The 23,291-nt window shown below is 44.6% G+C and overlaps 1 protein-coding gene across 3 annotated transcripts in view; it reads left to right on the top strand.

Annotated features, from left to right (window-relative positions):
* Positions 1-21,742, top strand: part of LOC149364620 (neprilysin-4-like) — a 74,582-nt gene extending 52,840 nt beyond the window's left edge. For all 3 annotated transcript variants that reach the window (XM_089574580.1, XM_089574582.1, XM_089574581.1), the window contains 14 exons: positions 1,194-1,367; positions 2,577-2,663; positions 5,296-5,420; positions 9,603-9,825; positions 10,691-10,789; positions 11,185-11,259; positions 12,481-12,584; positions 12,858-12,916; positions 13,006-13,057; positions 16,093-16,160; positions 16,396-16,526; positions 17,591-17,656; positions 18,629-18,801; positions 19,459-21,742. In XM_089574580.1, coding sequence (XP_089430706.1) covers positions 1,194-1,367; positions 2,577-2,663; positions 5,296-5,420; positions 9,603-9,825; positions 10,691-10,789; positions 11,185-11,259; positions 12,481-12,584; positions 12,858-12,916; positions 13,006-13,057; positions 16,093-16,160; positions 16,396-16,526; positions 17,591-17,656; positions 18,629-18,801; positions 19,459-19,558 — 1,536 coding nt within the window. In that variant the 3' untranslated portion in view covers positions 19,559-21,742. The remainder of the gene's footprint in view (positions 1-1,193; positions 1,368-2,576; positions 2,664-5,295; positions 5,421-9,602; positions 9,826-10,690; positions 10,790-11,184; positions 11,260-12,480; positions 12,585-12,857; positions 12,917-13,005; positions 13,058-16,092; positions 16,161-16,395; positions 16,527-17,590; positions 17,657-18,628; positions 18,802-19,458) is intronic.
* Positions 21,743-23,291: the final 1,549 nt, after the last annotated feature.

Below are 23,291 nucleotides of genomic sequence, written 5' to 3' on the forward strand. Positions count from 1 at the left end.
GCGCTTACCTGAAAACAGCTAATTAAACTCGGTGCATGGATTATTCAAAGACTAGCATCGAATAGTCCATTCATTTTTTTTTTCGAACACATTCCATGAGGTATAATTTGTGCTGGCGATATACTAGCCCAAATACACCACTCTAACGCGTTTCCCATTTTGAGTTGCGCCTGAAAAGGGCCTTACTCGGTGATCTGCCCTAGCCTGGTGGAGTTTACGCTTTGGATCACGCACCAGAATGATAACTATTCTGTGCTTTTTCTAGCAGATGCAAAGATTTTTCTTTTAATTTGAGATCGTAACCGTGACCCGCATTGGAGAAATGCGAAAGCAAAACATCCACATACTATATCGACGTCCGTGGCTACTCTGACGTCCATGTACTATATCGACGTCTGTATATATTTTGACGTCTAAGTGTATATTTCTCATTTAATTAATGAACTAATTACACCTCATAAACCGAAGTTCTTCCACGGCAATATTTTATCACACACTATCTGTCACGATCACACTTTCAGACATTAATCTTGAGAGAACGACCTAATCGTGCGGGCAAAATTGCGGACACTTTTTGATGACGCGACAGAGCCATATAATGCTCTCGCATTAATGAAAACAACGTAGTTTTAGCGGGCAAAAATAACGAGGTAGTGGCACTTTATTGACAGCACCGAAACCGCAGGTCGTCCTGCTGAGGTAATGTTACGATTCTTCCTCCCCGAGATCTACTGTGCGTTCATGTTTTCGAGGTAATTGCATGGGGGGTAGTATGAGAACAAAAAATGCCCGCATGCAATAGAGATTAATTTATATGCATTTCCTTTGAAAAAAAAAATTAGTCCATAGTGTTTTGTCTATAAGGTCTATAGACTCTCTACTGACAAATCCTAGAGAACAGTCTATAGGCACTACAAATGCCATGTCTATAGACAGTCTATAGACAATGTATAGATTTATGGCCTTACACTTTTAGTAGAATTTTGTCTGTAGACAGTCTATGGGCTATGAATAGACAAGATGAAATATCTATAGGAAGGCAACAGAGCTTACAAGAAGTCTATAGACTGTCTATAGACCATTTTTATAAGGATTTTCTCTTCCAGCGACGTTACGGCATGGCGCAACACTGTTTGAAAGAATGCCGAAGCCCCCTCTCTCTCTCTCTCTCGTGTTATCTCCTGACGGCGCAGCTTGACCAGGCCGAGACGGGGCTCCCGAGCCGCGACTACTACGTGCGGGGCACACAGCAGGTGGAGGCCTACCTGCGCTTCATGGTGTCGGTCGCACAGCTGCTCGGCGCCAACCGGAGCTCGGCCATGCGCGAAATGGAGGAGGTCCTCGCGCTCGAGGCGCAGCTCGCTAACGTGAGCTGCTCCACGCTGTCCGCGCTTGTCACAGCGAAGCAAATACAACTCAAGAATACGAGTGTTTTCGAAAATGTCCAAATGCTCCCGCGCGAAGCTAGAAATTGGTTCCAGTCAGACATCATCATCATCAGCCTGACTACACCCACTGCAGGGCAAATGCCTCTCCCATTACACTCGCATTAACCCTGTTAGTTACCAGCTGCGGCTACTGTATCCCCGCAAACTTCTTAATCTCATCCACCCTCCTAACTTTCTGCCGCCCCCTGCTACGTTTGCGTTATCTTGGAATCCACTCCGTTACCCCTAAGGACCAGCGGTTATCTTTCCTTCGCATTACATGCCCTGCCCAAACCCATTTCTTCCTCTTGATTTCGACTAGGGTGTCATTAACCCGTGTTTGTTCACTGAGTCACTCCGCCTGCTTCCGATCTCTTAAAGTTACACCTGTCATTTTTCTTTCCATGGCTCGCTGCGTTGTCCTTAACTTAAGCTGAACCCTCTTCATTAGCCCCCACGTCACGCATCACAGAAAATTTCCTCCACCGGAAAACTTTGATGTTAGAGACATCTAGCATACCGGAGACGTACTAGCGTAGACGTGAAGCGGAATAGTGGACAGCGGTTGCGCGCGTGCAGTGAGAGGGGTGGGGCCAGGCGAGGCTATTGCGCGTGCGCAGCCGGCGTACGGTAATCGGGTATACGTCTCAACTAGTATATCTTCGCTATGCTAAAGGTCTCTGTTGTCCTACTAAAATATATACAGTGGTGGTCGTTTACGCACAATCATGCATATTGTGCCTGAAGAACACATCATGAGCTAATTGGTTGTCCATCACAATGAAAACCGCGCAAACTTCACGAATGACGCGCAGAAAGGGAAGACGAGACACACGAGCTTCAGTTGTTAGTCCGCGCTTGTGTCTCGTCTTCCCTTTCTGCGTCTTTCGTGAAGTTTGCGCTGTTTTCATTGTCGCGCATATTGTCTATACGAACCTAAAGTTGCGGTGACTTCTTCAGTAATGTCACGTGGTATAGTTAACGTCGTCGATAGGAGCAGCCAGTAGTAGTAAAAGTCAACATTTTACGAAAGACGCCATGAAATAACCTCGACTTAAACGCTGCATCATACAGTTATAACGGTTTGTGATTACTTTTCGAAAAATGTCGTCTTAGTTTCTATACACTTAATTCTGCGTCCCGTTACAGCTGACCGAGCCAAACGAGTTTAGGCGCAACTTCACGGCCATGTACAACAAGTGGACTCTCGAAGAGCTGCAGACAAGAATCCCTCTGGTTGGTCACGAACACGATTTCACATTTGCTCTCTTTACACTGTTGTTTCGCGTGTGTATGTGTGTGTGTGCGTGTGTTCAAGACAACCATCTTGAAGCACTTTGCAAACATTACTCTCTGTCTCTGTAGAGCTAATATCAAGAAAACTTTTGCACACCACATCGTGTATCCCGAAAGATAATTGTAACAAACAAAAGATTTTGTTTAGGAGGCTGACAGAAAGAAAAAAACAAGAACGCCTCAAAAACGCATCAGCCCCTTTCTGATCCCTCAACCATTCACACAGTACTCAATTGTTCGTAATCCGACTCGATTTGAAATGACGCTCCATTCTGCCATCGGGAGACACGGGGCCCCCCATGGCGTCCCGGCAACCATAAAACATTTCTAGCTGCTGTCAATCTAGTCCGCGTGTCAAAAGTACTGTGGATGCTACAATACTGGTTGCTTCGAACTAGTTTCGGCGGACAGTCTAATTTGAATCAGCAAAGCATCGCACAAATACAAGAAGCCTGCCATCCAGCTATTTACCTCTTTCTTGTATTCGTGTGATTTTCCGCGCTATATCTGCATCACGAGCATGCACATCTCCAACACTTCCCAAGGAACGGCCACGCACGCCACGACTGCGACTGATCGGTGTCATCATCGAAACATCAGAGGCCGGGAATTATGCCAATAAACGTTCCTTTCGTGCTGTCCAGCAGCAGTTATGCGTACCTTTGGTTCAATGACGACGAGGATAGGATACCTCCTTGGTAACCTTAGAGAGAGGAACAAGGTGCCTCGGTTTCGGCTTTAAAAAATTCGAAGGGATGTCACTCATGCTCCATCTTAGGGGTACGACGCGATAGCGTAATGGGTTAATTCCCATAAATGCTGGAAGTCATTCTCTACTTTGCACTCATAGATCCCTGGCACTCATCATACCCCTTCCTGGCGCAGTGGTGCAGCGGTTAAGTGATGCGCCACTGCCCTGCGATGGCAGGTGCTCCCAGCGGTGAGCCTTGTGCGGTCCAGTTTGCTCTTCTCGAGCGACTAATCATTAATTTAACTGCCACCTACCAAGGTGGGCAGTTTGCTCACTATACGCTGGGAAGTTTGTGATGACGCCGCAAGATGACGTGACCGATCTGGCCCACCTGCCTCCTATAGGTTGCTCTTTGGGGACCAGCTGGCAGACCCATGTCCTTAATTATTCACTCACGACGCGGACGCCGACGCCGACAACGCCGACACTGGATTTTCTGGTGCGCGCGGCCTATAACGCTATCGCCTTGAAGCGGCTTTAAATGCAGAACTAAATGTGCTCGCACATTAAATATTGGTTATGATTTCGGAAGTATCGTTAATAAGTGCAAAAGTGCGTGATTCTTTTATGTTTATCACCTTCCAGAACTTTTGGGGGTTACCGACTATCATTTTGGTGAAGGCTACTTCTTAGAAAGACCGCCAAGCATTGTCAGTCGAGGCCAAGTATGCTTCCTAAGCTTCATAGTATTTTTCCCACTCGTGTAGGTTTGCTATGCGCTCAGCTGCACGAAATATGTGTTTATTTCTTATTTTTCGAGACGACCTTCTTTACCTAGTGTGTGAAATAGCGAGTTAGGTGCTGTAATTTTTTTCACAGCGCTGTACATGGTATAGCTATTAAAATGGACCGCCTCTTCCGCAGTAACGTTCTAAATCAAACGCGAGGTTCAAAAATAAAGGTTGCAGCTGTGTTGATACAGTACCAAAATGTTAAGCACATCCTGGCTCAGAAATGATAACACTCTGTTTGCGCGAGTAAAATATATAAGAACGGGAAGAAATGAATGCGATATAGAGCTATAATATTTTTCTGTGCGCATTTCTTCAAACAAACAAAAAATACATTTCGCGAACCTTCAATGCACGCTGTTTCTTCCTTAAAGCTGTATCGTATGCGTACTGCACTTGCACACCAAGTACACTGCACCCGTAGTGCTTTTGCGCTGTATCTGTGCTGTATCTCATTGTACCTGCCCATGCACCTGCCCATGCACTGTACCTGCCCATGCACTGTACCTGTACTGTACCAGTACTGTATACCTGACCTGCAACCTCTACTATTTATTCATTTATTACAATACCTTCAAGGCCCCAGGGGGCGTTACAGAAGGGAGTGGAATAAACAGAAGAAAAGTCATATATAACGCAGCAAAACAAAAAAACAAAATGTAGTACAGCAATGAAAACCGTAAGCTTACACATTACATAAGATCGGATTAGATAACCAGGCAGATTATTCAAACAGTATGTTTTCAGCGGCTCTTCTAAACAAACACGTTTCAGATATATCGTCAACAAAGGGGGGCAGGTGGTTCCATTCGTCGGCCGTCTTCGATATATATGAATTAAAATATGCATTGGTACTGCAGTATAGAATGCGAACCTTATGGTGATAATCTGCGCGAGGTGATATGAAAGATGGTGCAGATAGAAGATCCCGTTTTAACTGCTGATTACGGTAGCAAATTGTGGTAGGTTGTGGTAGATTGTGGTAGTTCTTGGAAGTTATGCGGTCTCGAAAACGCTGTGTATGATATGCTTACTATTTCGCGTTGTGGGGTAATGTTGTTGATTGTTCCTTTCTCTTTCTCCCAACAAGATTAACTGGACTCACTACTTCAACGTCGTCATGCCCATGGAGATACCGCCTTCAGAGGAAGTGGTAATCTTCGCACCAAAGTACATCAAAAGGATGTCCGAGCTCCTGCAGACGGTGCCCAAAAGGTAAGTGTCGTGAGAGGAATGAAAGGGAGAGGAGTTCGTTAACACTGTGCGACGAAGGCGGAAGATGGGGACAAGTTTGAGAGGGAACGCTTGAGGCATTTCTGTTTCCAGTGGCCCGGTTTCGCTTCGCTGCACACAGAGGCCCCGAATGAGTCCTGTACTGTTTTAGTAACGCGGAGTCTCATAATAATCAACCAAGCATGGCACGTGCGTTTTCAGAATTCTGCTTAAAAACATTCATCGGCTTCTTTAAAGGATGCGACAATTAATTTTAATGATTCTAATTTTGGCAAGAAAACAAAGTTTCCTGTCAAAGTGCGGGGCCTCTCATAAATTTTTAGGATCAGCGTTAAACATTCAAAAATTGTTTTATCAGAGGAGACGCAAGTGATGAATATAGCTAGTAATTGTTAACCCTATTGCCTGTGTTGATCAGCTCTGGTAAGCAGAACTACCTGCGGAAGCTGAGCTCGTTTTTATTTTCTTAACTTATCGCGGTATGTCGGTCAGTTCGTGCGCTAGCTTCTCTGCATCTTAGGAGTGCATCGTGGTGAAGCATCCTGCATCTAGAAGTAGTGCGAGTAAGTGGCTCCACCGCGCGGTTACTTTGAGAATTACTAATGCCAAGGGTGCTGGAAGTAGTAGGAGAATATGTCTATTTAGGGCAGGTAGTGACAGCTGATCCAGATCATGAGAGGCAAATAACTAGAAGAAAAAGAATGGGGTGGAGCGCATATGGCAGGTTATCTCAGATCATGAATGGCAGTTTACCAATATCCCTCAAGAGAAAAGTATACAACAGGTGTACGAGGGGGTACCCAAAAGAAACCGGACTAAATTTTTTGGTCGGCAAATCTTCGGTGGTACCCCGTTTTGGCACTAGCAGCGCATAGAACGAACATTCCAGAGTCAGTAAGCCCAATGCCGTCGTTGAAGGAGGTCAGACTAGTTTAGGCAGAGTTTTTGAGTGACGACTGTTTTGTGTGAATGTCGTTTTTGCAATGGCTGATTTTCGTGAACAGCGTGCGCAGGTGAAATTCTGATTTTTGCTCGGAAAAAGTTGAATGGAAACTCTTGAAATATTAAGAAAGACGTACAATGACGATGCTATGGGGACAACTGAAGTGTTCCTGAATCGAATCCTGAATCAAAGCAACAATAATGCCAATGGAAAACTTCAAATTCACCTCGCCTCAAGAAAGCTGGTCAGGTGAAACCAAACCTCAAAACAATGCTGATTTGTTTTCTCGACGTGAGAGAAGTTGTCTATTGAGAATTTGTTCCGCAGGGTCAGACAGTTAGCCAGGCTTTCTACTTGGATGTTTTGAAAAGATTGGGCAACAGTATGCGGTGGAAGCGGCCAGATTTGTGGCGGTCGGGTGACTGGTTTTTCCATCATGGCAATGCCCCTGCTCACACAGCCCTGTCTCTACGACAATTTTGGGCCAAAAATGGCATGACCCCTATTCCTCAACCCTCGTACTCTCCCGACCTTGCCCTGTGCTACTTTTTTTGTTTCCTAGAATGAAAAAATAGGTGAATGGAAAGCGTTTCGCTGATGTTGCTGAGGTGAAGAAAAAAACGATGGAGGCACTGTCAAGCACCACAAAAGATGAATTTAAACAATGTTTTGAAAAATGGAATGAAAGATTCGACAAGCGTATCATTGCAGGTGGGGAATACTTTGAAGGATATTGAAGGTATGTGCTTAAAATGTGAACAAATAAGTTCAAAGAAAAATAAGTCCGGTTTCTTTTGGGTACCCCCTCGTATCTTACCGGTACTCACCTATGGGGCAGAAACGTGGAGGCTAACAAAGAGGGTTCAGCTTAAGTTAAGGACAACGCAGCGAGCTATGGAAAGAAAAATGATAGGTGTAACGTTCAGAGATCGGAAGCGGGCGGAGTGGGTGAGAGAACAAACGCGCGTTAATGATATCCTAGTTGAAATCAAGAGGAAGAAGTGGGCTTGGGCAGGGCATGCAAGGCGAAGGCAGGATAACCGTTGGTCCTTAAGGGTAATGAAATGGATTCCGAAGGCAAACGTAGCAGGGGGCGGCAGAAAATTAGGTGGGCGGATGAGATTAAGAAATTTGTGGGAATATGGCGGCCGCGGCTAGCGCAGGACAGGGTTAATTGGAGAGACATGGGAGAGGCCTTTGCCGTGCAGTGGGCGTAGTCAGGCTCATTATGATGATGATGATGAATGCCCAGGGCTGTGAGTTCATAGCAAGTGGTACCATATAGGTGGTATCGCTGTATCGCGCACCGAACTGTGGAAATGCTCGGCTCAGTCGTATGTATGTTGCGTTAAATAAAAAGACAGGATAGTAGTGGCTAGTGGGTGATAAACGAAATAAAAAGTTTATGCTCCCCGTATATCGAAAATTAAGTGATCAGTTCTGTGTGCAAATGTTCTGTGCTATAATTATCTTTATGTTAGCGATAAAGATGTGAAATTTAAGACAGAATTTAAGAAATTCTCTCTAGTCTTAAAATCTTAAACGGGTATAATTCTAATATTTAAGTTATCTGAGAATTTACGAGGCTGCTACTTAGCGCGTCGAAATCATATTATAGAGCGACAGCCGTTTTATGGAACACCTTCCGCCGGCGATCATCTGTCGCTCTTTACGGGGTGAGAGGAGGATTGCCTCGCTGTACTTTCATCGTCTTCGGATGGGGCTCACCCATGATCACGTGACTCCTATGCACGCACCTCGAGCCTTAGCTTCGTTCAACCTTTGTCTTCGTCCCGTGGAACGCGTGGTCGGAAGGCGCTTCTAAGCGTAGTTACATCTCGAACGCTGCACGTACATGTGACACTGTGAAACATACATTTGAAACATGCGACGCTGCCCGGAAACATACGCAAGTTGGTGCCCATTCATTCATAGACAAAAAGACCCGAAGTCGTTAAAAAGTCACACACCACACACGTGCAGCACAGCTTTCATTAAGTTCAGCGCATTGCTCGGTATATAATGAAAAGGCTGTCAGTTTGTAATCATTGACGGTTGTATTTTTTATACACCAGTAAAATTTGTCTTTGATGACTTGATAGCAGTACATATTCCTCTCCCAAATGCCCCATTTTAAAATTCTTGTAGCGGTTGCCTAATAAACGCCCTATTGCGTTTCAAGTGTATTTAGGTCGGGATACAGGAGCAGTAGCAACGTTAAGGGTTGCTCTTGATGCGCAAGTTCAAAGAACCTTCCTTTTTGCAGAAAAACGCTTGCAAACCTTCTTACAATAAATTATGAGACACTTGAGAAAAAGAATACACATGGAGGAAGTTGCGCTACGGATGTCGCGGGAACGAGACGCATCTGGGTGTCACAACACCATGAAGTACCCCCCGTAATGGGATCATCAGGGTGACGCGTATTAAAGTAGGCTGGTGCTTATATTATCGGCGTGTTTCGGTTCCCTTCTTAGTGGAATCGAATGAGCCGGTAGTGTCAACTTCGTTTTGCTTCCTTCAGTGATTCTCCTTTGTTATGACTCATCAGTCTGTGATGCCACCTATCGCGTATGGTACGATCACCGGCAGGATCATTTTATAGTTGTGATGGAAGCTTCAACAACGCGCAGAACTGGTAATTTCCACATCCGCGCCCTTATAAAAGTGGTCTATAGACTTTCTATAGACTTATTATCGACTCTATTGGCTTCCTAAAGAAACTTCCTTTTTGCTGTTCATAGTCTACAGACTGTCGATAGTAAAAAGTCTTTTGCAAGTGTATATGGCCATAAACCTAGTCTTTATATATATTCTACAGACAAAAGCCTATTAAAAGTGTACGGCCACAAAGCTATAGATCGTCTGTAGACTGTCTCACTTTATTGGCAAACTAAATTTTTTAAGCGTCACAGCTCATAGCACAGTCAAATGTGGAAGCTATAAACTGCTACTGACATGAATTTCTGATTCCCCTTCAAAGCGTTTCACCTATTTTCGGACAGAGGGCATAGGCATATTAACGCTGGGTCGTTGTGAATAAGGCAGACTGCTCGAGCTCCCTGCGTCCGCTTATACAGTCCATAATCAAGCACGCACATACTGTTTCTGACGCGTAATATCGTCGTGACGATAACGTCTTGTTCATGTCAACGAGGCTGGTAGCGACACAGACTCCTCGGTGTTCTCCGAGAGGAATGCGTGCCCCGTCGTGCGCGCAGGGTGGTCGCCAACTACATTCTGTGGCGCTTCATCTCCAAGCTGGTGGGCAGCCTCGACAAGCGCTTCGTGGACAAGCAGCAGGAGTACTACGGCGCCATCTACGGCACCCAGTCGACGCCCGCACGGTGGAAGAGCTGCACGCTGCTGGTCAACAAGAAGATGGGCATGGCCGTCGGCGCGCTGTTCGTGCGTCGCCACTTCAACGACCAGAGTAAAAAGAAAGTGCGTTGCTATCCAGTTCTTCTACTACATTAATGCGAAAGCATTACTTGGCTACGTCGACGACTTCGTGTCCGCAAAACGTGTCGGCAGCGATTTCTCCGTCCGTGTGAGAGTTAAGCGAAAAAGAATGATTGCGTGCGATAGAGGATGATGTGAGGATGATGCGTGTCAAATGTTTGGTGTATGTGGAGTAATTAGCTAATTACTTAGCGCCAAAAATGTCACTAAGACCATAAAATAGTATCGGACGTAGATATAGTGTGAGGACGTGAAAACAGTACTAGACGTCGAAATCGAGGGGGGGGGGGGGGAACGCAACCACGTGACAGAGGATGATAAAATGGTGTTGTACACCAAATTTGATTGGTCTGGAGTAATTAGTTAATTATAGGCCAAAAGGTCATAGATGTCAAAAAAGCCCCGGCCGTGCATGTAGTGTGAGGACGTGAAAATAACGGTAGACGTCAAAATTGGAAGAAGTAAAAAGAGAGGCAAACAGTCAAAAGAGAGAAAAAGAGGCAAAAAGACAGGCAAGCAGTCTGTAGTAGAGAAAAGAGAGGCGACGAGTGTGAAGGAGGCATCAATGCATTCGCATTCTCCCAATGCGGGTTGCCGCAGTGATCTCTAACGTTTTTTGTTCTTTCCGGCAGAGAGAAGCAGCTTTTGATGCTAAAATTACCGGCAGGCTGGATAGCGAATCGGCACAGCAATGAAATTGTTTTTCATACAAGCGTATACTGAAAAGTTTTGTCTACGAGTAAAGTTTATTGGTTTTATAATGGTTTGATTATTTTTCATTTATATTAAAATGATATATGCGTGACTTTTTGCACCAATATTTTACCTTTTCTCCCGATGATTAAAGGCGGAGGAAATGATCAACGATATAAAGGCAGCATTCTTAGAGATTCTCATGAACGTTGACTGGATGGACAACGACACCAGAAAAGTGGCCAGAGAAAAGGTTCGCCTCTTTTTTGCTTTTTGTTTCATACTTTTTATCTGTAGATAATAAAAGTGACAGTATGAATGGTCGACGTTCATGTTCAGGTCTTAGTATGGAGCTTTCTCAATACATGAACATCGAAACACGGTTCGCTTCGTAGTTCTTTTTTTTTCTTTATATGGAGCAGCTGTAGAAATATTGTTATTGTGCTCCTTGGTATTAGGCAGCATTACGCGATGCTGTCAAGACGGAAGTTTGTGAAGTAAAGGGTAGAACAGTAAATATAAAATAAGAAAATGAGAGAGTAACTTGAATGCGATATCAGATGACTTCGTCACATGTGCCAATTCTCGCTTCAGTTAAGCAAGAAACAATTTTTGTGGTCGAAATCACGTCACATGCTTCAATTACAGGCCGAGCTCATGACCCAGAAGATAGGATACCCTGAGTACATATCGAACCCAGAAGAACTGGACAAAGAGTACGATGTAAGTATGTTGGCGTTGCGACATGATTCGGTCAAGTGCCTGGAGCTTACAGGGAACTGCAGCGTTCCATAGACCTAAGAGGACTGATTGTACCTTGTTCTCTAGTCGCAATAAAAGGCGAAATTGCACTATTTCAAAGGCTATTTTCCGACTGCACCGATTGTCGCTTCGTTTTCACGATGTCGTGGCGTAATGAACCCTTTCCGACACGCATTATCTTCTACTGTCGGAAAAAAATCGGAAAATCTGTGTACATATTTACAACCTCTTATTGTAGCGAGAGCTACACTACGCTACCCAGCCGAGCATTTCGCCGTGAGCCTGGGAGGCCCATAGTGTGCATGCGCGAAAAAGAGCCTCTCCGGCCCGACTGAGCCCGCCGGCACCGCGCACGAAGGCGCATGCGCAACAACCGGAGAAGGGCAGCAGGTGCGCGGCGCAAGACGTCAGAGCTCGGCCGCCACCGCGGCCGAACTGTAGCTTTCGCTACATATATCCTGGCATAGCTGAGCTAAGCCACTGCCAATTTTTTATTTTCACTATCATACTAGGCAGCGTCCGCAGCAAAATTAATTGCCTTTTGTAAAAGGTTCCATCGCGTGACAGAAGAAAAAAGTTACAGAACCAGCACTGCCCAGGAGCACCATAGACCTTTCGCAACGTCCATCTTTATTTCTTGTTTTTGAAAAACTATCCTTATTGCTAAGCACTCAAGGTTTCTACCGTTCTGCCCATCAGGAATTTCGAATGTTCCCGGCATCACTGACTTCGTGAAAGCAGTTCTAGACGCTCTGAAAAAGGTTTGAAAAGTCGCATGCATAAGCGTAGATGCCGCGCCGCAAAGGGTGTTTTGCATGCAAGTTGGAGGAGGCTACACGCTCTTCGGACATTAAACTATTGCGGAAGCAAAGGCAATTACGTCGCTTGCACCGTGAGTTTGGCTGTAAACGTTATTTATAAGTACAGCCTTTGTCAAAAGTAAGGAGCCCGAGGAGTTCGATTCTAAACCTCATAAAAGAGTTCTTGTTACATCCTTGGAGTTTGTAACTTCAGGAGGGCTGGACACCGGTGTCTTCCTCAGCTTCAAGAGATTTGGAACATTAGCGATGCAAAAACAGCTACACGGCGCGGCCTACGAGTGAACCACTTGGGCTGCAAAAGTCTGACAAAGACTGTACGGGAGCGCGGTTTCATTAAATTACGTCTCTGTTGTTGCTTCAGGTAGAGTTCAAACGTGACGCGTACTTTGAAAACGTCATCAAGAGTCTTCGCCACAGTGCACTGAAGATCGAAATGAAGCTCAGAAACGGCGTGGACAGAAATGAGTAAGCTTTTTTAATTTTCAGTGAGCTCAACGTAACGCAGCAGTGATTTTTTTCCTTTTCTGTTTTTTGTCACCCAAACGGTAAAGTTTTTCGAAAGATAAAAACTTTACTAGAGCAAAATCTGAATTACTTTTAGTTGAGTCAGTATATTTGTACAGCACAATTTAATGTTCTTGTCGGCACAAAATTTTTACAAAGTTATGTTACAGTCGTGATTCAAAATGTATATGTCGAGCTAAGCAATCTTTTAATCGTCGTGGACTCCCCTTCTAGATGGATCACTTACCCTGCTGTCGTCAATGCATTCTACACAAGATCAAAGAACTTCATCAGTACGTGTACAAACTGGACCTTTGTGATTTTTAAGCTGTGTAGCGACCACTTCACTTCTCCTAAGCGGGACTTCTTTTTCCACACACAGGCTTCCCAGCTGGAGTGCTGCAGCCGCCTCTCTACCACCAAAACTATCCCAAGTACGACCCGCGTGCCCTTTGTATTCTCATAGTTAACCATAGCCATATCCTGACAGGCATCCTGCCAAATACAGCAAGCGTCTCTCACAGTCCGCATATCGTACGTGAGCCTAGTGTCAAAACCCAGTAAAAGACAAGCCTGTCAACTTGGTTGCTTCACAAGCTGTAAGCTGTGTTGCACAGCCGGAAAGAAAGAAATGAACACCCCAAAACTTTCATGAAAATGTTGCAAATGCAAAACACACGACCGCTGCTTATCGCGGATGGGGAATAACTTTGAAATCATTTCCAGTATTCTCGGACAAAAATTTTGAATATTGGAAAATAGTAGGGTACTGTTATGGAAATATTGAAGGCAATGGTCCATTCTTCCAATGTGTAGTAAAATCGTTCTATTAAAGTTTTTCCATCACTCGCATCGAGCAGTTAAGACTGCCATAGAAAACAAATTGGGAACGCTTTTGACGATCGCAAAAACGTTAATAGCAAAAAAAAATGTAAGCCTGTTGGCGGGAGGTTGAAATATTACAATATAAAAAAAATATTGTATTGAAATCTTAGAATCTATTTTGACGATCGCAAAAACTTTAATAGCAAAAAAAAATGCAAGCCTGTTGGCGGGAGATGTGCGGATATATTGGCTGTTATATTGAAATCTTACAATATATGAAAAAATTACGCTCATAAACTCCTTCCCGTTAACCCTTTGAGGGTCGAATTATTTTGAAGAAAACTTTCCCAGGTGGTCAAATTACTTTATTGAGGATCTTGAATCTACAAAATGTATATAATCGAGAATAAATAGTAAAAAAAAAAATTAGGAACAGTACTTTGGTGACAGCATCACTCACAACTGGAAAAGGTTCAATAGAATAGAATAGCAACGGTGATAAACAAGCTAAGAGCAGCACCAATAAAGATAGAAATCAACTTTCGCCGCCTCTGCAAAAACAGTGCCCACAAAGAGAAAACACGTTTCGCGCGACTCCGTTGCGATCCCGCGGCGGAATCGAAACCGCGTAGGCGCGTTGCCACAGAGGGCGAGAATACCTCGCAAGCAACGGTGATAAGCAAGCTAAGAGCAGCGCCAATAAAGATAGAAATCAACTTCGGCAGCCCCTGCAAGATAGTGCTGACAAAAAGAAAACTCAAATTTCGCGCGACTCCTTTGCGATCACGCGGCGAAACCAAAACTACAAAAGGGGTGTTGCCGCAGTCTGTGCCGCCCAACGTTTATAGATACTTGGTGCCGCCGCGCTAAAGCTAGACATAAGTTCTGCTTATCTCCGTAAGAAGGCAGCACAAAATTCAAACACTTCTTGTAAGTCCTAAGAGGTGGCAGCACCCCCCAGTGAGCACGCATTGTTCTTTTGGCGCAAAATTTCAAACGGAAGATCGAAACCGTACCCGTACGGCAAAGACCTTGCAGGACAGAAAACCGCCGCCGTACATATACGGCAAAAACCTTCAAAGGGTTAAAAAATGCTTTTGTCCAGAAGTGTTAGGTATTAGATGTAATATGCTTAGTGAAACGTAAATAATCATTCACTGTGCATTCAAAACAGCGTATCCGATCTTCAGTGTTCAATCGTGTCTGGTTGCAGCTTTTGCTCTTCCAAGGCCTTCCGCAGTTATTAAATCATGGCGACACGAAGCGGCTTGAAAGACGCGCTCTTAACCTTCTTGGTCCGCTGTGACATATATGCAGTGCATGATAACCAAAGATCATGGCTATCACTTATTTCGTTTGAAAACTTAAAATAACGGCGCAGGTAAAAAGGAAAGAGCAGGCTGCAAACTTCTTACTAATCAATGTCTGCCCTTCCAAAAAAGATAATTAACTGAAAGAGTATAGAGGACTGAAGATTAGCTTACAGTTAGCGCTGAGCAGGCAGCGACCAAGTTATTAATGCGAATGCATTTCTAGGCTATGTCGGCAAGGTCGTGTCACCAAAACGTGTCCGCAAAACGTGTCCGCAGCAGTTCTGACGTTCTCAGAAGAGGCAGCATCAAACGAGTGGTTGTAATCGAAAGGAAATGATGTGAGGATGCTGCGAAGAAAAAAAATTATGTCGATAGAATGATTAATTAATTAATTAGACCAAAAATGTCGAAAAAACATCGAAATAGCGCGGACGTCGATATAGTGAGTGGACGGGAAAACAGCCATGGATGGCGAAATAGTGCAAAAATTGTCACAGGAGTGAAAGTAAGGTTTGAAATGAATGAAATGTATTTGATGAGTGATCATTAATCGAACAAAAAATTTCATTGACATAGATAAATAATTAATTGTCAGCAAAAACCATTAGACGGTTGAACAGCCTGGACGGGGATATAGGAAGTGGACGGGAAAGCAACCACGGCGCCAAATTTTTAAAACCAAAATGGTTGATTGAGATAAAAGAAGGTATAATCAGAGAAAACAAATCGATCCTTAATTAAAGCATAAGATAATTAATCTAATGCAGTAGTTAAAGTAACAAACAAAATGAATATGCTGAAGAGAGGCAAAGAGAGGCGACGAGTGCCGAGGAGGCGTCAATACTTCCGCATTCTCGCAGTGTAGGTCACTGCAGTGATATCTAATTTTGGACTAGCACCATGCAGAGCATACAATGGCGGCTCTGGCGCTTTTTATTTAGGTAGACGTGCCAGTAGCTAGAGACATTATTTTACTTTACCGCATCGCTTGATTAAGACGTTAGTGATTAGGTCAGCGATTAAACAAGAAACTCTCTCTAAACGCAGGCCGTCGGAGTACAGCGCGTGTGCGAGCGGCATGCGGGCCGCGCATTATCAACGCTTTCTAAGGCTCGCATAAGCATCAGAAATTGTAGCAGATGTCACATTGTAACGGATGTAACATAAATCTAACGGATGTTGCATTTGCCGAATGGGTAGGCAACCCTAAACTGCGAACCTAAGGAGTGTACTGAGACATGCGTGGGAAAAACCTACCTACCACAGCTGGTTGAATTTCGCGAGAAGTGTGGGTGTATTCATGCATTGCCGCAGCCGTTTTCTATTCAAAGGTCTGTCAATTACGGCGGTATCGGCGTCGTCATCGGCCACGAAATTACCCACGGCTTCGATGACAAAGGTGAGTACGTCACCCTTCTGGGTGGAATACAGAGGTTCTTCTTGTCTTTGTGCGAAAATGTTGGGCGAAGTTTGAGTTGTCCTTTTTAGCTGGGTTTCTCGTCCCAAGCCTTAACTTTCTTGTCCTTTGAAACTCCAAAAGCATTTACTCTTCGCAGTTGACTTTTCCGTTAGCTTTTACATAAGCTTAAGGCGGACCCACTTCGCATAAGTGCGTGTGGTCATCTCGGTTCCAGGGCGTCAGTTTGACCAACACGGCAACTTGAAGCAGTGGTGGAAGCCCGAGGCTCTCAACTTGTTCCACTCCAAGGCACAGTGCATGATCGACCAGTACAGCAGATACGTGTTGCCTGAAGTCAACATGGCCGTAAGTCACATTTTAGTTGTCTCCCTTCGTTACACAGTGAGACAAAAGTATGACCCTACTTGCTTCTTTATGTCGGAGACTCTAGTAGGTAGCAGCAATAAGTTCAATTTATATGTTTCTGTAGTTCTTCTCAGTAACATTTACGCCATATACCTCGCAGCAGTGGCTCAGTAACCTCGGCGTTCGGCTGATGAGTAACGGGCGGTCGCGGTGACTGCATTCCCACGAGTCAAAATGCGGAAACACTCCTGTTCTTATATTTATGTGCGCGCGAAAAAGACCCGGGACTGTCGAAATTAATCCGCAGTGCTCAATGTGCCCGCGAACCCGCTATGGTGGCACGTAGATTTTTCGCCAGAATTAAGCTTCAAAATCAGTCCTTTTGTGGGGTGGTCACAACACGATTCAGAAATAAACCAGAACTGAAACTCAAAAAAGACTACTCCCACAGTGCAGCTCTATAAAAGCACTTCGACCACCTATAAAAATAATATGCTACCAGGGTAAAATGAAACGCTAACAGGAAAACGATGAGGTACGTTAGTAAAGGCAGACTGAATGCTCGCGCATTGATTTCCGCTTCGAAGTTGCGAAGTCCGCTCTTTGTCGGTGGAAATGGGCGTCTGTACCTCTTCTTTGATATTTTTTTGCTTTCTCTCTCTCTCTCTCTCTGTGGGCACGCGCGCGCTCGTTTGTGTGTGTGTGTGTGTGGGGGGGGGGGGGGTACCTCTTTCATTCGCTGCAGAAATCAAGCAAGCTGCAGCATGAACTTCTCTATACACGTTAATACATTATGTATCCTGCTTTGTTCTGTTTTGCTCACAAAGCCAGCAAGAAATATTGCATTTTTTTTCACACTTTATGGTTCAGTCTGTTAGCCGTATATTTCTTTGATGATTCAGTTTAGGCTTTGCTTCAGCAAATATGCCCTTATCTTTAACGACTGCGCATCGCAGCGGATTCGAGCGGTTGCTTGAAAATCAAGCGCCATGATACTGGTGAACATAGATGTGCACTAAATCTATAGCAATGTCATAATGCATGTGGTTTTTCATGTATTGCAGGTGAATGGCGTAAATACCCAGGGTGAAAACATCGCTGACAACGGGGGCGTCAAGCAGGCTTTCAAAGTGAGCGAGTTTTTTTTTTTTTTCTTTCTCGTCACCTTACAACCGGTGACATATGGATCTCATTTTAGTCTGCTGGTGACACTGCGTTGAAAGACCTGAGCACGCTGTTCTATTGTCGCAAGAAGTTTTGCTGCCTTTCAATATTGAAATCTGACCAATAGCCATGACAAGTAATATTTAAAGGGAGGCTTAATCGCTTTTTAAGAATTCGACGAAGGATTCAATTGTATGAAAGTTTTAGGTATATCATGTCAAGTTTTTTTCGCGCTAGCACTTAAATTGGCGACGTAACCGCCTATTAAAACTGGGACAATGTTCAGGCTTCTTCTCACAGCGTTAAAGGAGTGCAGAGAAGCTCAATAATTCACCAAGGACGGTGAGAGTTCAGATTTTCTCTCCCTTCACCCACACCCTGCCAAGCATTGTCGGATGCCGCCAGAAAACGTTGCGTGACCTTTTCCTTCAATGGCGTTGATTTCCTTTCTTTAAAGCAAGCGTTGCTGCGTTGAAAACATATCACCCCGTCAAGGGGACGTCATCACGCACCCCCTACCCGGCTCTGTGCGCTGCGGAGAAGCTTGAAAGGAGTCGCAGCTTTATTCGGCGATTACGTAACCATTTCAAATGCTACTAACCAAACACTCGCATGCTTTACCAGGAAGCTCCACACATTTGACCCCTTTAATTTTATCTAATATCAAAACCTCTTCAGTTGCCCTTCAAGTGAAATTTTCGATAACCCCGTTGCGTCGACTGCATTGAATACATTTTCATTTTCATCTCTATTTGTGGCGAACGACACAAACGGAAGTTCATCTCACCTGGAGACCTTATTTAATGATAAATAACCGACCTAAGACACTCCCAAAATGAGTTTGGCCCACCCCCAAAATTTGAGTGGCCCACCGTGCTCTCGCACAATATTTCAATCTTAGCAATGATAAAACGCCAGCCATTTTTTTTTCTTCCCAGGCGTACAAAAGTAGCGTCGAGCGCTGGGGCCCGGAGCCGCACCTGCCAGGCCTGAACATGACGCACGACCAGCTCTTCTTTCTCACCTACGCCCAGATCTGGTGCGGCACCACGCGGCCGGAACACGCCGTCAACACCATCCGCACGGGCAACCACAGCCCGGGACGCTTCAGGTATTCTCCTACACGCATCGTTGCTGAGGGGATAAGGTTGCCGCAGCTGGCACAGGACAGGGTTAATGGAGAAATATGGGAGAGGCCTTTGCCCTGCAGTAGGCGTAGTTAGGCTGATGATGATGATGGTGGTGGTGATGGTGATGATGATGATTATTGTGATTGTGATGATGGTAGTGGTGTGGTGGTGATGATGATAATGAGGAGGAGGAGGAGGCGGAGGAGGAGGAGGATCAAGATGAAATCCCCGTTCTCTCTTCTGCCTTCTGTCAACATAGAAACTCTCTGTTCCTTCAATAAACATTGAGAAAAATTTTACTGGCGTCTTCACCTCAAAGCGCAATGTACATCGGCACAACGACAAACCACGCCTTTACGACGTGACGTGAGTTGTATTTTAAATCTCTGGAAGAATGGAGGCTACCCCAGTCAATCCCTTAAAGTTGGCATAGTGGCATATCCGTATTAGGTTAATCAAAAACTGGACGTCAGTGTTCAAGCCTTGTGACTGCATAGCATAGCGGATGTCATGTGTCAAGAAAGAGCGTCGTTTTTATAAATTGGGTGCAACACTCGCCTTCTCTGCTTCTGAATATTGTTCGGAGCAGATCTCGGTTCATTTCGGGCTCGCCTTTTTTCTTTTTTTGCATGTCACAGGGTCATAGGCGTGGTGTCCAACTCAGCCTACTTCGCCAAGGCCTACCACTGCAAGCCAGGCAGTCCCATGAATCCCCACAAGAAATGCGTCGTCTGGTGAAGGAACTCTCCTGCACTGAGTGCCAGCAGCGCACGCGTCAACCTCATCGCGGAGCGAACCGTTCCTCCGTCGAAACATTTTTCCGCAGATACAACCGTCGCGGACCTGGCCAGTTTCGTCTCGACATGACACGTCGGGCTACGCAAATTTCGTTCCGACGTTGTCGCTTGCCAAGGCATTTTATTCATCTGCCCATAATGTTTCTCCGGCAGTTTTAAGCATCATCGCATCATCGCATCACCGTATCTGCGCTGACTGTAATGCTAAATAGGAGGAAGCGCGGACCTTGCGGTCGAAGTAAGACATTTTAGCATATAATTTCAGAATCAGAGTTTATTGTCTGAAGTATTTTGTCAAATGTTTGCTATGCTGTAGAACTCGAGAATTATGAGAAACAGGATCACCAAGAAAGGATAAACCAAAGTAGAAGCAAAATCGACGCATTTACTTCATTGCAAGAGGTATTGCCACGGTGCTATTAGAAAATAATGATAGCTTCTCATGGTGGTTGTTTTCAGTTGGTGAATTACGACATTCAGTGGTTGTGTGGATGAATGACAGAGCCACTTAACTGTTGTGATAGCCGGCATCTAAATTTGTGTTGAGCCTGATCAATTGGTGAGTGCTTTAAATATAGATATTGTCTAGGTGTCTCTGGGCTGGGCACCTCATCCATGATACAAGTGACATTAACGAGATACGCTAAGATTTATATGGCGCCGTAAGCGTTGTTTCAGATAAGGAAACTGTGGCCAACCAAAATAAGAATGAATTCCTCTGGTTTGTAACTACTCTAAGGTGACGCAGACTAGCCTGAAGGAATTTTCTCGAGGTTTAAATGTTCCCAGCAGTTTAGTTTGCTGTGTTGTTTGATTCAAATAGAATGCTGAAAGCTAAGATGAAAACAAAACGGTGTGCTAAGCGCCCCTTTTATGATTCTCATTACTAGCGAAGGAGCGTGCGGGGGGCCTTACTACCTGCCCACCGTGTTGTGGTAACCTGCCTCGCCATGGCAGGGGGGCAATGAAATTAGTTCAGATAAATTCAATGCAATTGCCGCCTGCCCACCGTTGCACTGAGGATCACTGATGCTCATTGGTCGAGAGAGCCTCCAGAACAACTATCTGTGAAAAAAATGAGCCTTACGCGAGCTCCGGAAGAGTAATCTGGGTCTCACGAACCACACCGGTAGTATTGCTTGAAGCAGCCGCCTGCCGCGGCAGTGGTGCATCGTTTGACCGCTGCACCACTGCACCAGTAGTGGTATGAGGTATCTCCGCGATCTATGATTCTACGATAGAGAAGAGCACTTGCGCGTGTGGGATCTCTCCTGCTATCGCATTGTAGTACTCTTCAATGTAAGTTAACCGTTATCTAAGTTTTTTGTTTATTGTTGCTTACACGGTGTTATGCTGTTTCTGGGCCTTTTGGATGGGATTTTAAGAAAGCCTAGTCCGTTAGTGGTAATATTAGTGGTAAAACAAGGAAAACAGCAAGGGGATTTTAGTACAGTTATTTTGTTGTTTAGAAATAGCCTAGTTTTTAACGAGTGTGAAAACTGAACTTTTTATTAGCTCTTGTTTACATTGTTACTTGGAGCCCCAGCCTGAAAAGCGAATCTAGGCAACGAGTCATAATACTCATTTTGCCCGACACGAGTTGCCGTGTTGTTTTTGTTCGAGCAAAATGTGCTTGTTCTTGTTATGGTAGATTCTTTGTTGTTGTGATGACATCAATATTTGTTGATAATTTATTTATGCGTTGTTTCTATCCTACCGCGTTCTGCACGAACAGTAAGTGGGGAAAACAAAGCGAGCTTTCTGTTCGTAAATCCGTGTGATAGATGCACGAACAAATGTCTCACTTGCTATTGAGAGTTCGTCCGATCAGTGAAAGATGCAGACAAACGCGATTTGTGCTTCTTACTTATTCGCGTGACACGTGCGCAGTCAAATGTAGCGGCGATATCTTGCAAAGCCGATTTGGTCGCTTGCGCTCTCAACTCCTGTAATTTTCTCTCTGTGGGTGAAACGTACTTTACTATAAAGTCACAATGCGTCAAGTTTCACACTTGAATACAGTTCGAAGGCGCATAGTGCAGGTTAACATTGGCTACCTGAAATTCGCAATTCCACGAGGCATCAATAATTCAACGCGTTGGCGCATTTTTGCGTTATGCTTTATGGAGCATTCAAGTAATGTGTTTCTATACCGGGTCTCAACGGTTGGTCTGCGATCCAATGCACATAGCACACGCAGCCGACCTTCAAAGTTTGCGGAACAAGGAACTCCTATCAAGAGAAAAAGAGAAAAGAAAACGAAATTTTTAGTCAAATAACGCACATATCGTAGGCGCTTTCAGCCGTTTGGGGGAGTGAATACCTCAGTGCTTGTCTCACTAACATGGGTGCACAATCCAGGCGCAATAAATTTATACATTATTGCGGCTTTCTTGTCAAAAAAGCATTTGTGGTCAGGTACATATACAGAGTGGTGCACCTTATTCATTGTCGCCGTTACCCCTTCCTCATTGTATATGCGTCGTTCTTCACCTATTCTATACCTGCATTTCGTCTCTCACATACATGAAGCCCGCTTTTAATGTCTGGCAGGATGCATCGTGTACAGCGTCATAACATTTCAAGCATCATTACATTTCTGCCCTACTCTACGCTTTTGTCTTCCCCTTGCTTTACGTTGTTTTTTCTTTAGCTTTATTTTAAATGCGTTAGCATTCGAAGTCTGACTAGCGGAAGTGTCCGGCGTGTGAAGCCTCGTAGGAGAGGAGGCGAAGTGCAGAGATGGAGAGGGCGTGATGGAGAGAACAGGGGTAGCAGGGAGAGGGAGCGAGTCAGTGGAAGGCAATGGATGGTGAGAGGGAAACCGCGGTCGTCAATTGGAGTCAGGGGTGAGGAGAGTGGCGAGGGGATAAGGCGCGGCATAGTGGTTCGGACCACGCCACCCGCCGCATTCAGGAGTTAACAATAACACTAATAGATGCTCTGATGCATGAATCACGTTCATCGTCTGTGACTTTTTTCTTTACGTTTACCGTCGTTTTACTTTGCTGCGCGATCTCCATGCCTTGTGTGGAGTTCCGAAAAGCGAATAGATTTTCAGTTAGGTTGTCCAACAGTAACACCTTACATTCGTTAAACTAAGGAGCACAATATTTAAAGAGGGCACATCAGATACTAATGTTATTTTCCCTTGCCGCTTGCGCGCTCACAAGTAGTTAGGAAGTAATAGATCTTGTTACAAAGCAGCGTTTTGAATGTGATAATGTTCAGCAAGAAATGTTGCACATTTGAATTACATTTTCTCTGCGTTTGACCCGACAGGTCTTGGAATGTTCATTGAAATGCCTTTGGTCATTACGTTGTCTTGTACGCATCCGCGTCAACTCAGTTCAGTTCATAGCAGCAATCATGTTCCAACCTGATCAGCACAAGTGATGTTGAACGTCTACTTTTATTTTATAACACCTTCATGTACTACCTCTGGCTGTTGCCGTTCAACCACAGAACAAAATAAGTGTATTTGTTGTTTCTACTGTCAAGTACAAGACGACCAACAGCGCTATGACTTTATTTTTACCATCTATACAACTGCAAAACGCTCAATAGAACTCTCCATGCCCACTTCCAAACTGGCATTTTTCGCTTTGTATTTACCTTTCCCTTCCCCTTATTCCCCCTCTCTCCTTATCCTTGAATTTATACAGGGAAGCAAA

This window comes from Amblyomma mixtum, chromosome 2 (assembly GCF_055824585.1).
Source record: "Amblyomma mixtum isolate Tamu chromosome 2, ASM5582458v1, whole genome shotgun sequence".
NCBI lineage: Eukaryota > Metazoa > Arthropoda > Arachnida > Ixodida > Ixodidae > Amblyomma > Amblyomma mixtum.